At 39.4% G+C, this 14,596-nt stretch overlaps 1 protein-coding gene across 1 annotated transcript; it reads right to left on the bottom strand.

Moving 5' to 3' along the window:
• Positions 1-11,932: 11,932 nt before the first annotated feature.
• On the bottom strand, positions 11,933-13,467 carry LOC142464145 (uncharacterized). The gene is made up of 2 exons (XM_075567808.1): positions 13,371-13,467; positions 11,933-13,005 (listed from the first exon to the last, which is right to left on the bottom strand). The coding sequence occupies exons 1-2, from the start codon at positions 13,465-13,467 to the stop codon at positions 11,933-11,935; spliced, it is 1,170 nt and encodes a 389-aa protein (XP_075423923.1).
• Positions 13,468-14,596: the final 1,129 nt, after the last annotated feature.

Genomic DNA, 14,596 nt, shown 5'->3' with positions numbered 1-14,596 from the left:
TTAAACCCTTGCACCAACACCCCACTCTTTGACTCAGCATTTTGGTCACATATAAAGTATCTCTTCCTCTTCCCCAGGCAAACACAATAGTAAGTCAAACTACTCATTCCATTAATGAAGCATATGAGTAGCTCTGTGGCTAATACTATAAAACTTACAGAGACAATAGGAGGGCATTCTGTTAAGTGCGTCTGCAAAGAGCCAAGCTTTATGTATCAGGTGTAATACTATACACCTGAAAAATAAAACTTGACCCCTTGCAGATGCACTTACAAGAATGTACTCTTACTGTCTCTGTACTTTCTTCCTGTCTACCAATTAGATTGTAAGCTGTTCAGAGCAGGGACTCCTTTTCCCTAAATGTTACTTTTATGTCTGAAGCACTTCTTCCCATTATGTGTTACAGGGGGGTCCCGGGTAAACGGCGGATTCCATTCTAGGGGCCCGCCGTATAGTGAAAATCGCCGGAAAGCGGATCCGGCGATTTTCAGTTATGTGCATGCGCAGACCGGCGTTTTCGCCATTCCGCGCATGCGTGGTGTATGGTCTGCACGCGCAAACTACGGTATGCGCGCGCAGACTACGGTCTGCGCTTGCGCGCCAGGCGCAACCACACGTTCTGCGCATGCGCAATGTACTATCCAAAATAGCGACCCCCTTCTCGGTGCCGCCATATCGGCGGATCGCCGATAAGAGAAGCGCAGAGAAGCGGGGCCCTACTGTATTTATATTATTTGTTACTTATATGATTGTCATGTGTATTACTGCTGTGATGGGCTATGTACAGATGCAGTGGCCATTATTCGAACAAATAACGCAGTGTATACCTCGGAATGCCCATGTGATGGCGTACAATTTCTTCCAACCATACCATGTTAAGACGCATGTTTTATCGGGTTCAGAAAATTGCATTTTAGCGCGGTCTGCAATACCGTCGAGAAACTCAAGTGGGCGATCGCGAGTTCTAATAGCAATTCAACCTTTTATTGCCGTACAGTTCTGCAAGTGTGTGTGTGTGTAATTGTAATTTGAAGATTAATGTTAAATATTTTTTCCACTCCATGCATGTACAGTATGTCTCTGTTAAGAAACCCCAAAAATAAAAACGTATATCTTTTATTCTATATGTATTATTTATTATTCAATACTTTCAAGTTTTGCTACTGTAGGCCTCCCCTTCTTTTCATAATGTTTTTATTTTATGCGCATGCGTGTATGTCTCATTGGAACCTTGTTAAAACGCATATGCATGGCATCACATTTATGCGCTTGCATGTGTATCTCATTGGAACCTTGTTGAAACACATATGCGTGTCATCACATTTAGGCGTATGCGTATATGTCTTTGAACTACAGGTACAGGTATAATGCTATACATCCGGATCAGTGTGATACTGTAAATCCTTCTTGGTGATTTGGCGAGAATGACTTCTCATTCAATGTGAATTTCAAGTCTGAAAAAAAAAGAGATATCTTTTTTTATTTTTTTTGTTTCTCAACATTTTTGCTATTATTACAATCAATCACTAGCTTTTTAATTCTACACTAGAGTTATGTATACTGTACTTTATGAGGTGGGTGGCATACTGTAAGGCTTTGTTTAGTCTTCTTGAGGCCAGTTCCACCCACGCATGCGCAAATGTGATAAGCCCTTCTGGGGGATTTGGCGAGAATGACTTCTCATTCAATGTGAATTTCAAGTCTGAAAAAAAAAAGAGACATCCATTTTTATTTTTTATGTTTCTCGACATGGCCTTGCATAACAATTTTTGCTATTCTTACAATCAATCACTAGCTTTTTAATTCTACACTACATTCATGTATACTGTACTTTATGAGGTGGGTGGCATACTGTAATTTTTATTTGGGGGGGTTCAAAACATCCTGATAACCTGTTCAAAAGATTTATTGGAACTAATAATCCTGCATACACACGCCTGGTCTGGCAAAGCTGCTGTAAATTTGAGTAGTAGCACATCCCCCTCCCCCCCCCCACACACAAAGCCTAAAGTATTTCAAATGCTTATCATCAGGTGTATGTTTCACACTGACCTCGGGAGGGACTATTGCAGACTATTATAGTGCATAAACAACAAAACAGGTAGCGCTAACCGCAATGTGTGTGGTGTAGTAACTATTACCTTATATATTAAATAAAACTATACATAAGGGGCTGCCTAGGACACAAAGCCTGACCCCCTGGTCAGGAAAACAGTATGGACAGGGAATAGTTCCGTGGGCGCCTATAAAATTTTACCACTATAAAGGATATACGAAAACCAAGCCTGTTGGTTGTGAAGATTGTTGATCCTCACGGTGGGCTTGAAAACAAAGAGAAAGCACAACACATAGCGTAATACTGTTGAAACATTAAACAAACAACATATAAGACAACATATAACAGCTGAATACTGAAATGGTATTTTTAGGACAATAAAATCATTTAATAACAATTAATATTTAATATAATGCACAATTTGCATGGACATATAGATTTAAGCAATTAAAAATCTGAATAGGTGGTTCAAGTGCTCTGTAGCACCAATGTTGATGATAGCAATGCCTACTCACCAGATGGAATAGGTTTGCAGGCAGTGGATATTTTAGAGAGTATCCCCTCTCATCTGTGTGCTGCTCTCTGCTTAGCTGGCGTCTCTGTCGGCTCGTGGGTGCAGCTCATCAGCGGGGACTCCTGCAGCTCCAGGAAGCACGTCTGAGCAGATGGAACTCAGCTGCAGCTGATTCAGCACGATGTCAGCCACGGACCACCGTGAGCTCGTCTATCTGCTGCTCACTGCCAGCTGGCGTCTCTATCCGCTCGTGGACGCAACTTGTCAGCAGGTACTCCTGCAGGGCGCCAAGCAGGGCGCTTGAATAATGGGAAACCGCAACAGCTGGTTCAACTCGTCGGCGGCTATAAGAGATGGTTAGCTGGCAGCTCACGTTGATTCACCGATGTACGGGGGGTACTACACCAATGTGTGCGGGGCTTGAACCTCCACCCTACGCGTTTCAAGAGCGATCTGCTCTCTTCCTCAGGTATACCCAGTGAGCAGCAGATAGACGAGCTCACGGTGGTCCGTGGCTGACATCGTGCTGAATCAGCTGCAGCTGAGTTCCATCTGCTCAGACGTGCTTCCTGGAGCTGCAGGAGTCCCCGCTGATGAGCTGCACCCACGAGCCGACAGAGACGCCAGCTAAGCAGAGAGCAGCACACAGATGAGAGGGGATACTCTCTAAAATATCCACTGCCTGCAAACCTATTCCATCTGGTGAGTAGGCATTGCTATCATCAACATTGGTGCTACGGAGCAGTTGAACCACCTATTCAGATTTTTAATTGCTTAAATCTATATGTCCATGCAAATTGTGCATTATATTAAATATTAATTGTTATTAAATGATTTTATTGTCCTAAAAATACCATTTCAGTATTCAGCTGTTATATGTTGTCTTATATGTTGTTTGTTTAATGTTTCAACAGTATTACGCTATGTGTTGTGCTTTCTCTTTGTTTTCAAGCCCACCGTGAGGATCAACAATCTTCACAACCAACAGGCTTGGTTTTCGTATATCCTTTATAGTGGTAAAATTTTATAGGCGCCCACGGAACTATTCCCTGTCCAGACTATTATAGTAGACTATTATAGGGACTATTATAGTTTCGGTATATGCTAGTACCACAGCTGTAGTCATACAGGTGTATCAGACTTCACTTGCAGAGTTCATAGCTCTCACATGCGTATATTTAGACTTTCTATTTTTGTTGAACGGCCATTTTAAAAACCCATGTAATTTTTTTTATTTTTTTCCCCCGCACACATGAAGAGTAGACCTTTTTCACAGCATCAGTACCTTGTGTGGGTCACTGTCTGTAGTAGTCCCCCAAGTCCAACTGTGGAATTTGTGGCTTTAATCCAGCGCAGTTATTTTTCTGCTTGAATCTATAGCTCTTTATTGCTGGTTCCCTCTCCTTGTGTTTTCTCAGTCTTAGGGCCTCATGCAGTAAGCGTTGATAAGGGAATTATCGCCATTTTATAGGCAAAATTGGGTTTGAGATTCAGTAAGCGCCGATAAGTGCTTGATTTTGCCAGGTTTCGGAGCCGATTATTTTGTTATGGCCAGTCGGCTGCCGATAAGCCTGTTTTCGCCACTTATCGCCACTTTTTTAAATCGGCTGGATTCAACAACAAAAAACAGCTTATCGGGCCTGATCGGCACTACGAAATTGAGATGTTATGGCCAATTTCTCCCGCCAACTAAAGTTGGCAGTTTGGAGGGGAGAACGATCGCTAAGGCTGCCGCAACGGCACTTAGAAAAAAAAAACTTCTGTACATCAATGGAGTCAATGGAGCGGGGACGTATAACAGTATAGTACTGTTTACGTTTCATTGCTCACAATACAAACGTCATTTGCATTACAGTGTGGGGGCATTCCCTGCATTGTGTCACAGCTGACGTGTATTATTTGCATAACATTATACTTTTACATGTTTGCAGCATTTGCGGGTCACATTACTCATCATGTGATGATGTGCCAAGGGAAAATACTATACTCAACTCTTAAAGGAGAACCTCACATCATATCACACATTTTACTGAACTGAGCGACAATTATTTACATGATGTTACACATGTCACACATGTCACACATACACCGTATATTCATGTTCCTTTACATTACACAATGCTTGTAATGTGACACGCATCTTTAAACGTTCATGTACATCTGTCTTCTCATGTTTACATCTAGTTTTGGGTCCTCCCTATTTTCATGACGTCACTTATTGGACGCTCAATCACATTGCATGTTTACATTGTAACCGTAGCATTACAAGCACTTCAACCTAACTTATACACACATGTACAGTAATTCATCATTGGGACACCTTGTAAACTCATTCTCTAGCAACTATCCTCCTTACAGAAATGCATGCATATGCACACGACTATTCATTGTTGTCAACATGTCACAATAACATGGCTAATTACACATGTTACACAAAACTTTTCCCACGTCAATCTCAGCCTTTTTGTCTAATTACATGACTGACTGTTGCGTTCAGAAGTTTTACATGCATTGCACATGCAACTATTTATTTGCAAGCAATGTTTCTACAAAGCTTCACGTCACATCATTGCCAAATATCATCATTCCCTGCAGAATACACACAACAAATACTTATAACAAGAACTGCACACAGCTTGCCACAGAAGTACTTTATTATGTTAATGTAACACCTTGCATTTTACTATGTCACCTGACATCATCACATACCTATTTAAAGGACGCCCATTACCTGATCATTCACAGCTACTCATTTCAAAATGTTGAGATTGTTTAGGAGACGGAGGAACATTCTTTTCTATGACATGCTTGATGATGAAGACAATCATATAGGGCAAGGGAGGGACACACCGAGGGACAGTGACAGTGACAGGGACAGTCACGCGGATACGACAGAGACAGGGAGAGGGACAGGAGATCAGAGGAGAAGACAGAGGAGACAAGTTGTGCCTCGTCCGCGTCTGTACAGGGAGAGAACCCTGTTAGATGGGATGAGTGAGGAGGAGATTGTAAGTCGCTATCGTTTGAGTTCAGCAGCAATCTTAGCTCTTTATCAGGAGATAAGGGGAGATTTAGATTTTTTCACAGCCAGAGGTCGTGCTGTCCCTGGGCTTGTTAAAATGCTGTGCTCATTACATTATCTTGCTTCCGCGTCATACCAGACAACTGTGGGCATAGTGGGCGGGGTCTCGCAATCTACATTCTCGCGGGCCTTGACCCAGTTTCTCTATGCACTCAATAGACGCGCTAGGAATTATATTCATTTTCCTACAGAGGCGACAGAGTGGCTGGAAGTCAGGACTGGCTTTTATAATATAGCAGGGATACCATGTGTGCTGGGTGCAATCGATTGCACACATGTTGCTTTGATTGCACCTAGTCAGAGTGAGCATGTGTACCGCAATCGTAAGCACTACCATTCACTCAATGTACAGGTGGTATGTGATGCGACGATGAGGATAATGCATGTGGTACCCAAATTCCCTGGTTCCAGTCACGATTCCTCCATCCTGAGGAACTCTTCAGTCTTCCATGCGTTCGAAGAGGGACATTTTGAACATGGTTGGCTGCTGGGTGAGTACACATTTACATGTTATAACTCAAAACACACTTTTATTTAGGAATGTTGGCATTGTACAATTTGATCACTAATGTCAGCTTATGTGTGCTCCATTCATTATAGGTGACTCAGGATACGGAATTAGGCCGTGGCTCTTGACTCCAGTGCTAAACCCTCAAACTGAAGCAGAGGAGAGGTACAATGCAGCCCATATATCTACAAGATCTGTTATAGAGAGGACATTTGGCCTACTCAAGACCAGATTTAGGTGTCTGGACAGAACTGGTGGGGCTCTTCTATACAAGCCTCAAAAAGTGTCTGATATTATCCTTGCCTGTTGCATTTTGCACAATGTTGCACTCAGGCACAATGTACAATCAGACCTAGCTGAGCCTTTGGTAGACGAGCATCCCACCCATGTAGCTGCTGAAAATGAACAAACAGCCAGTGGTGGCCAGACACGCCAGAATCTCATCAATTCATTTTTTTCTTGTAAGTAAAAACATATATGTTCCAAGTTATACTTTGATAGTTACATTATGTTATCTTAACAATAATGTTTTTTTATATACCCTTCTGGTAGGACACAGATGAATATGGGTTGCACACCTTTCTTTTCTCTGCTGTGTGCACAAAGGGATGTGGCACCGGTATGTTATTGTTGCACAGGTTATATAATCCCTCTTCAATTGTACTTTAGTTGTGTGTATGTGAATACAACTGGGGTAACAAAGCACTAATATTTTAGCATTGTGTTGTTCCTTATGCTAACACAATACACATATTATGCCCATACTCATTCATGCTTCTAGTATGCTTACATACAATGTTATTGGTGCAGTGTAACATGTACATCCATATGATGTGTACACCAGCCTGATTTACATTTTGAATGTCATGAAATATACATGGTGTTGCACATTTAACACCAAATACACACTTTGCTGTGTTGTTTACGGTACTGAAGATGGCATGTCAATGTTTGCAATTTATATATTGTTCCTTTGCATTATAGGTATATCTCCAGTATGACTGATCATGGTATGTATATTTGCTGACATCTCTCATAAGATGTGCCTACCTCAATCTTCCTATAATTATTTGAAGTAAAAACCCTACAGATTGGTTTTAACACAAATGTAACATACATGTACTTTCTGTATCATGTATATGCATTTAGCTACTCTTGAGCTTTCATGTGCATTGTATTAGAAAATGATTACTCCCATTTCATCACATTTTATGTATGTTTCCTTATAAATTCCATTAATGTAATATAGAGGTGTTTGGAGAAAAGGGGATAACTGTACTTATGTGTTTACTTACGGGAGATCATTCATCACGGATGAAATTGACTGATCATAACACTCCATGCATGAATGCCTGTAATCACAACTATGCGTACTACATCTTAGATTTAGCAATGTAGGTGTTTTTTAATGCTAGGAATTAATAGTCAACATTAATTTACATTTGTGACATGTGTATGTATAAGTCACACGTGTGTGGATGTGTCCTACATGTACCAAGTGTAAAACTGTTAACAGAAAACACAATTTTGTTGCAAATGTTACTGTCATTTAGCATTTCTAATTTACCAATATGACAATGTTGGTAATATTTTTGCTATATAAATCACGTCACTTCATCATTATCATGATGATAATTATCAAGTATTCTCACAATTGTAACGTCAATCACGTGCACATTAGCATAGACACACTTTGTAAGACAACTGTTTGTGTCTGTATCAATTTGTGTAGGATCCATGTATAACACCGACAAATGATAACACCAGCTTTATTATGGTAGCTTATATCATCATATTGACTATACTATGTATTTTTAGAACGTTTAATAAACACAGTAAACTATAGTTAGTTAGGTTAATGAAATATACACAGAAACGTACTTCATTACATGATGTTGATGTCATAATCAGAACATCATGCATTGTAGGGGACCACAACATCTGGCCAATAACATTATTTGCTACAGTCCCAAACCATTTTATCAACATACGCATGTAACAAGAGATTTTTAACAATAAATGGCTAGTTGGTTGTAAGTGTCCTTTACATTGGGAGAAGGAGTGGCTCAGTGAGTAAAGACACACACTGGCACTGAGATTTTGAAGCAGGGGAGTCTGGTTCAATTCCCGGTGTCGGCTCCTTGTGACCTTGGGCAAGTCACTTTATCTCCCTGTGCCTCAGGCGGCAAAAAATAAATTGTAAGTTCCACGGGCCAGGGACCTCAGCCTGAAAAATGTGTCTGTAAAGCGCTGTGTACAACTAGCAGCGCTATACATGAACATGCTCATATTATAATTATTATTATTATTATTGTTACATAGTTTCGACAGTCATACGTTCCATTACACAATAGAATTCACAAATGTGTTAGCAGAGTGGGAATGGTTGTTATATATAAAACACACCATGCCATAAAATGATAGTAGTCATTAAAGAACACTCAATAAAAATTCATGAGGCACTATTTTGCAACATCATTATGTTAATTAAGTGCTTATGCAATATAGGCATAAGGGTATCACATTTTTAATTGTTTGTTAATAAGCGCTGCAAGCAATATAAAATTAGTTCCATATGTAGTATAGTAGTCGGTGGCTCCTCCTCACAATCATCTCATATAAAGGTAGACTCTTCTGAAATCATACATTGATCCGATTGTATCTTCCCCGACATCTCTGAAATACAGCAAACACATGATGGTCAAATATGGCACCTTACTATATATGTATCCGTGACAACGCATTACACAGCTCTATATGATTGTGTACATACACACGTCACTCACTTATATGTTAGAAGTACAAGTGTACATCAGTATGTAATGTTTCTTTAAATTTGTAGCAGGCATAACTATGTATATGATGTGAACGTTGCCTGTATACTGAAAAATGTGCGCGCACATCTTAGTGTGCGCACGCACTTCAGGCTTGGCTGCACTAACTGTTAGCGCATGCGCAAAACAAAGCGTACGTTGTGCGTTCAATACATCTTGAAAATACCATTAAACATAAAATCTTTATTTCAAATACAATGAATACGAAACTACATTCGTTCTAAACGAATACATCTGTATTCTTTTTAAACAGACGTGTTTGGACAAAAAGGACGGCCGATAACACAATGCGCAAATGCAATACGTGTGACGTCATGTTAAACCAGCGTGAAACGCACGCTAACACTCCTCCCACTCAATTAACATTCAGCTAACGCCCAGTTGGCGCCTACAAACACTGAGCCGCACACATGACACACTGCAGTTACCGTTACTATAACAAAACATGACAGCCAATAGGCTTTGAGGCGCGCACGTCGCTTGGGGGCGGGACTTACATCCGTAATCCTTTTTAAGGACGCCTTGGCCCATGACAAGGGTCCCACGTCATACGTGGTGGACTCGCTTTTAAATGTTGCATGATAACAAAACAGGTATGTGTTAGAGTTATGTTAAAATGTTGCTAATATGGTTAAAGGGATAGGAAAGTACGTATATTTATTCCGTCAGCAATGTGTACTACTCTTTCAGGTTATACTATATTGTATTCGGCAACAATTTCTTTGTGATCGCTACATGTTATGCAGTCTGCAATGTTACGCTGTATCCACGCATTGAAAGGGAAAATGGTGGTTAAAAAAAAAAAAAAAAAAAAAACATTTAAACGCACAGTCAACGCATAACGGTTGTTATATTTACAATTCTTCTAGAATTAACTGTTCGTCTGGCTGCAACTGGTCGCTCCAGAAATGCAAGGCATTTTCATCCACGCTTGACCCACCCGCTGAATCCAGTATGACACACATCTCCTCCATGAAGCGCTCATAGGAATCGCCACTGCTTTCTTCAAACAATTGGTCGGGAGGTAGGTTCATTTCTTCTGGTTCCCATTCCAATGCATTTTCAGCTGAAAGGCTTGGTACATAATCATAGTAGTTTTGTTGTTGTACAATGTGGGTTTCAGGAATGGAGGGTGCAGATATTGCAGCAGGTATCGATTCACACGGAACAGTAGTAGCGGATCCATTGCTATTGGCATTAGGAATAAATATGCCTTTCACAACAATATATGTGCCCTCTTTCAGGGTAAAATGCTTTTCCTTTGCAATCTTCCAGAAACCATAGGTGTGTTCTAGCTTATCCTGCACACGTTCAAAAAAGTCATTAGTTGATAAAGTGAATCTTATTGAGGAATTAAAATTCCGCGCATGCCTACGGTCTTGGTAATAAGGATATTTAGCTCGAATCAAATCATAGATTTGGCGTGTGCTTGCTTTGTGTCCGCGACTGTTTAAAATTGCTTCTGAAACCATGTACTTATAACCTAAGAGGGGATTCATATTGTTAACGAATTCATCAGCCATGTCAGAGTAGCACAAAAGATGTGTGCAGTTCTGTCTTCTTTGCTCATCAAAATGATTCTGCTCAATGGCTAACAAATTCCTGTGTTTCGTTTTCAAGGTCAACAAAAGTAACTACTTTTACTCCTTATTTCAAACGCCAATTGGATGTGTCCTTTTAATTGGTTTAAGTTTTGTGGTTAGTGATAGGCGAATGTGGGAAAAACATGTATCATTTTTTTATCTCGTTTGTGAAAACATTCCTACACTTATTTCAGTAACATTGAGTTTTCTATAAAAATAACAAAGAGCACTGTGTGAAAATAGTGCTTAGACAGCCATATCAGTAAATACACACACCTGCAAAATGAAATGTTTTTTCCCCACATACATTTCTGTGTGTATTTGAAATTCTGGTTAACTACCTGTCTGCATGAGTTTAAATACGTGTGTATCTATATATATATAAATATATCTCTCTCATAAAAATATATATATATATATAAAGTGTATATTGTACTATATGTATAGTGTGTGTGTGTGTGTGTGTGTGTGTATATATATGTATATGTATATGTATATATATATATATATATATATATATATATATATATAATGTATCTTTTTTTTTTTTTTTTATATTGCAGGAGTACACACAACATATTGATGGCAGTAAGTAGGCCTTGTATGAAACCTATTTAAATGGTGATAAACATGAGTGAATTAAGTAATAAACATTTGTTTGCACCCAATAATGTTAGAGGCTCACACTTAGTATAGTTGTCAAACATTAGGCCTGTATTATTAAAATAGTGTGTTTTCACAAGGAAGCATGAAGTGTATGTTTTTTGTAAATACATCTATACCAGTTTAGATAGTACTATATATACACACACACACACACACACACACACAGTGTGTGTCTGTGTGTGTGTGTGTGCATATATCAATACATACTACATATATATTAGTATCAATTCAGAGATGTTCTTGAAACAAGAACACATAAATGATTAAAGGACAACATTACAATGGCCACCAAAGGTAAGTAATATTTAACACAAAATCCTGCTGTACACGTACAAGAAAGATGTTTGCAGTTAAATAGGTGCTTTTATAATTGCATGAAAATAATATGCACATGCAATGATTACATCAATTAACCCACCCAAATGCAATGTTTTGCTGCAAAGTCAATGGCAGCTTCTCTAAACTTAGCAACTGGCTCCTGGTGGACCATTACTGAACAGACGATTAAAACATAAATATTTATAACACTATTCATTAATTAGGAGTGTTAACATTTCCAAAACTTCACGTGTACAAGAACATACTTGAAAGTTTGGAAACAACACAGTCTTCAGCATACATACAATAGTAATTAGATAATCTGAAGTCAACAAAACAAGGCCAAAGACATATTTTCTGAATTATAACATTTATTTTTTTTGTTCCTTTTGCGAGCGAGTAACAGGCCTGCTTGTTGTCTCTTGAATTTTCCTTTTTCTTTTGCCACCAACTTTAGGCACAACAGAGCCACTTTGAGTGGCCTCTGGCACTTCACGGGCAGGGCTTGTGGCCAGTGACTGTTCACCTACGGGGCTTGTGGCCAGTGACTCACCTACAGGGCTTGTGGCCAGTGACTCACCTACAGGGCTTTTGGGCAGTGATTCACCTACAGGGCTTTTGGGCAGCGATTCACCTACAGGGCTTTTGGGCAGCGATTCACCTACAGGGCTTTTGGGCAGCGATTCACCTACAGGGCTTTTGGGCAGCGATTCACCTACAGGGCTTTTGGCCAGTGACTCACCTACAGGGCTTTTGGGTAGTGACTGTTCACGGACAGGGCTTGTGCCCACTGACACATGTGAGCAAGTTGGTAGACACTGCACAAGTGATGGTTGGTCTGTTTCATGTGTGTCTTGTTTTGTTTTTGTCGCCTCCTTTGTAGGTGTCTGCTGCTGAATTTGTACAGATGGCAGCGGTAGGATGTCATCAGGAACCTGCACAGCAATGTCTGCTACTTGACCGGTAACATTTGGGCCTGGTGAATGAATATCAGATGAATGTGGTGAAAACTGACCTGCATGAACAGATCCTGGCTGGGAGGTGTTGAATTGTGGTACATTAGTCATTCTCCAGTAATTAGCTTGTGTTTGCTGAACAACTAATGCTTCGAATGAGGTGTTGATTTTTTGCAACTGTTTAGGCACTTCAATGAAGACTCTGTGGAGATGTGCCAATTGTGAAACTGTTTCTTCCTGCAGTGCAATCATCCTTTCCAGCACTGTCATCAGGTCAGAATGGCGACGATTTTCTGCTTCCACAATTTTTCCCTCAGAAGCTACAATTGCATCATATGTGGTATTTGCTGGACGTTTTGGCGGTAAAACAGTTTCAATTGGAACCTCTTCATGGTCACTTGCTTGTATTTGTGTGTCTATGGCGGCGGCGGCGGCGGCATCATCATCATCATCATCATCATCATCATCAAAATCCTCTTCATCATGTTCTACAAATAAATGTACACATTATTAAATGGCATGTTAATCTCTGCTGTGTTACTATGTAATTGTACTGTGTCATAAGTAACAACTAACATGTTTCCATACGTTTTATAACCTCACATTAAAAACTACCTTGACTTAAGAATAATGTTTGGACTCAGTATGAAATATGAGTGAATGAAAACTTGCTGTAAACTCACAACTCCTACATGATAGTTAACATCACTAACACAATACAAGTTGCCTTACACTTCATTTTCACTGACACTAAGTAATCCTATTTAAAGAAGATGTGCAAAACAAATAATGAACATGACAACATAACATATAGAAGAGCACATATTATATGGCCACCAACTGATACACTCACCTTCTAGGTGTGTTGAGCTGGCTGACCCAGGTGAAGACACTTGTTCAGTCTCAGGTGACACATGTCCTTCAGGGGCAACTATATATAACAATAACATAAGTTTTACATTTACATGTGTAAATATTGAACAAACAGTTATTGTATGTTCTGTATTTATGAGTACCTAACAGCATCATTTCCTTAACCCAAAATGTGTGTGTGAAAGTGAACATAAATAGTTGTAATAACAATGTACATGCCTGTGTACTTAGAACTTTTGAGTTCCCTAACATAAAACATACTATGTTCCTGCAGTAATGCGTGAGGATAAATAGATAAAATTTGTACATAAAAATCATATGTTGTGTAGTGATATCAGTATCATAATGTACATAACTATCATGAGATGACCATTCACAATGGTTATCATGAAGGTGGTCATATTGCAAAAAGTGTTGTTTTTGGTAGAGGATATGTGTGGTACATTAATATAAGATGTGGCACACATGAATGTGGCTGTGACTAAACAAGACAACACATGCAGTGTGTGATAATGTGTCGTTGATAGTAGTAGTTCAACTATAGATATGAGTAAACTAATGTGTGACGTACGGTTTGATAAGTAATGAGTTGTTGGGGCATTTAGTAGCTAAAGTGAAGCTTTCAAATGAGTGTGATTAACTTCAGTTGTGCTAGTCAGGTTGTAAGAACGGTATTCCCTTCCCCAAAAAGCCTAATCAGCCACACCTTTCAATTACTTGAAACAGGTGAAAATGGTGTGAACTAAGTTTACCCTAAAATGAGGCTGTAATTAGTGTGTGTGCTGAACCCCACCCCCTCTGTTGAAGTGTATGCTGTGATGAGATATTAATTGCAGCTGCTTTAACACAATGGTAGATGAGCTAAATAGTCGTGTGCAGTTTTTAAGTTATGAAAACAATGACATAAAATATGATACGTGTGCCTCATTATGCTGTCTGTATATGACTTAAAGCAAAAATGGACCTTTTCATAAACAACTATAGATGTGTTAGTGCAAGTGATGTTTGTAGGCCGTTGCATGCAATATATTTGATGCATGCTTAAAATAGGCAGTAATGTCATGTTTGTCGGAGTAAAATAAATAAAATACACAATAATATTATACATATTTCTGTTCTGTACCTGTAGCTAGTAATAATTTCTCATTAACATGTGTTACACATGTGTACTACCCTGTTGTTCCCCATCTTCGCCCACCATCAATT

The sequence above is a fragment of the Ascaphus truei genome, chromosome 1 (assembly GCF_040206685.1).
Source record: "Ascaphus truei isolate aAscTru1 chromosome 1, aAscTru1.hap1, whole genome shotgun sequence".
Taxonomy (NCBI): Eukaryota; Metazoa; Chordata; class Amphibia; order Anura; family Ascaphidae; genus Ascaphus; species Ascaphus truei.
Note: the sequence above shows the minus strand (reverse complement) of the source record. Positions and strands in the feature narration are given on the sequence as shown.

Bases quoted from the DNA above. Each gene is read 5' to 3' on its own strand.
- LOC142464145 (XM_075567808.1), bottom strand. From the start codon at position 13,467: ATGTTATTGTTATATATAGTTGCCCCTGAAGGACATGTGTCACCTGAG. The intron at 13,006-13,370 runs GTGAGTGTATCA...ATTTATTTGTAG, and splicing joins CAGCTCAACACACCTAGAAG to AACATGATGAAGAGGATTTT.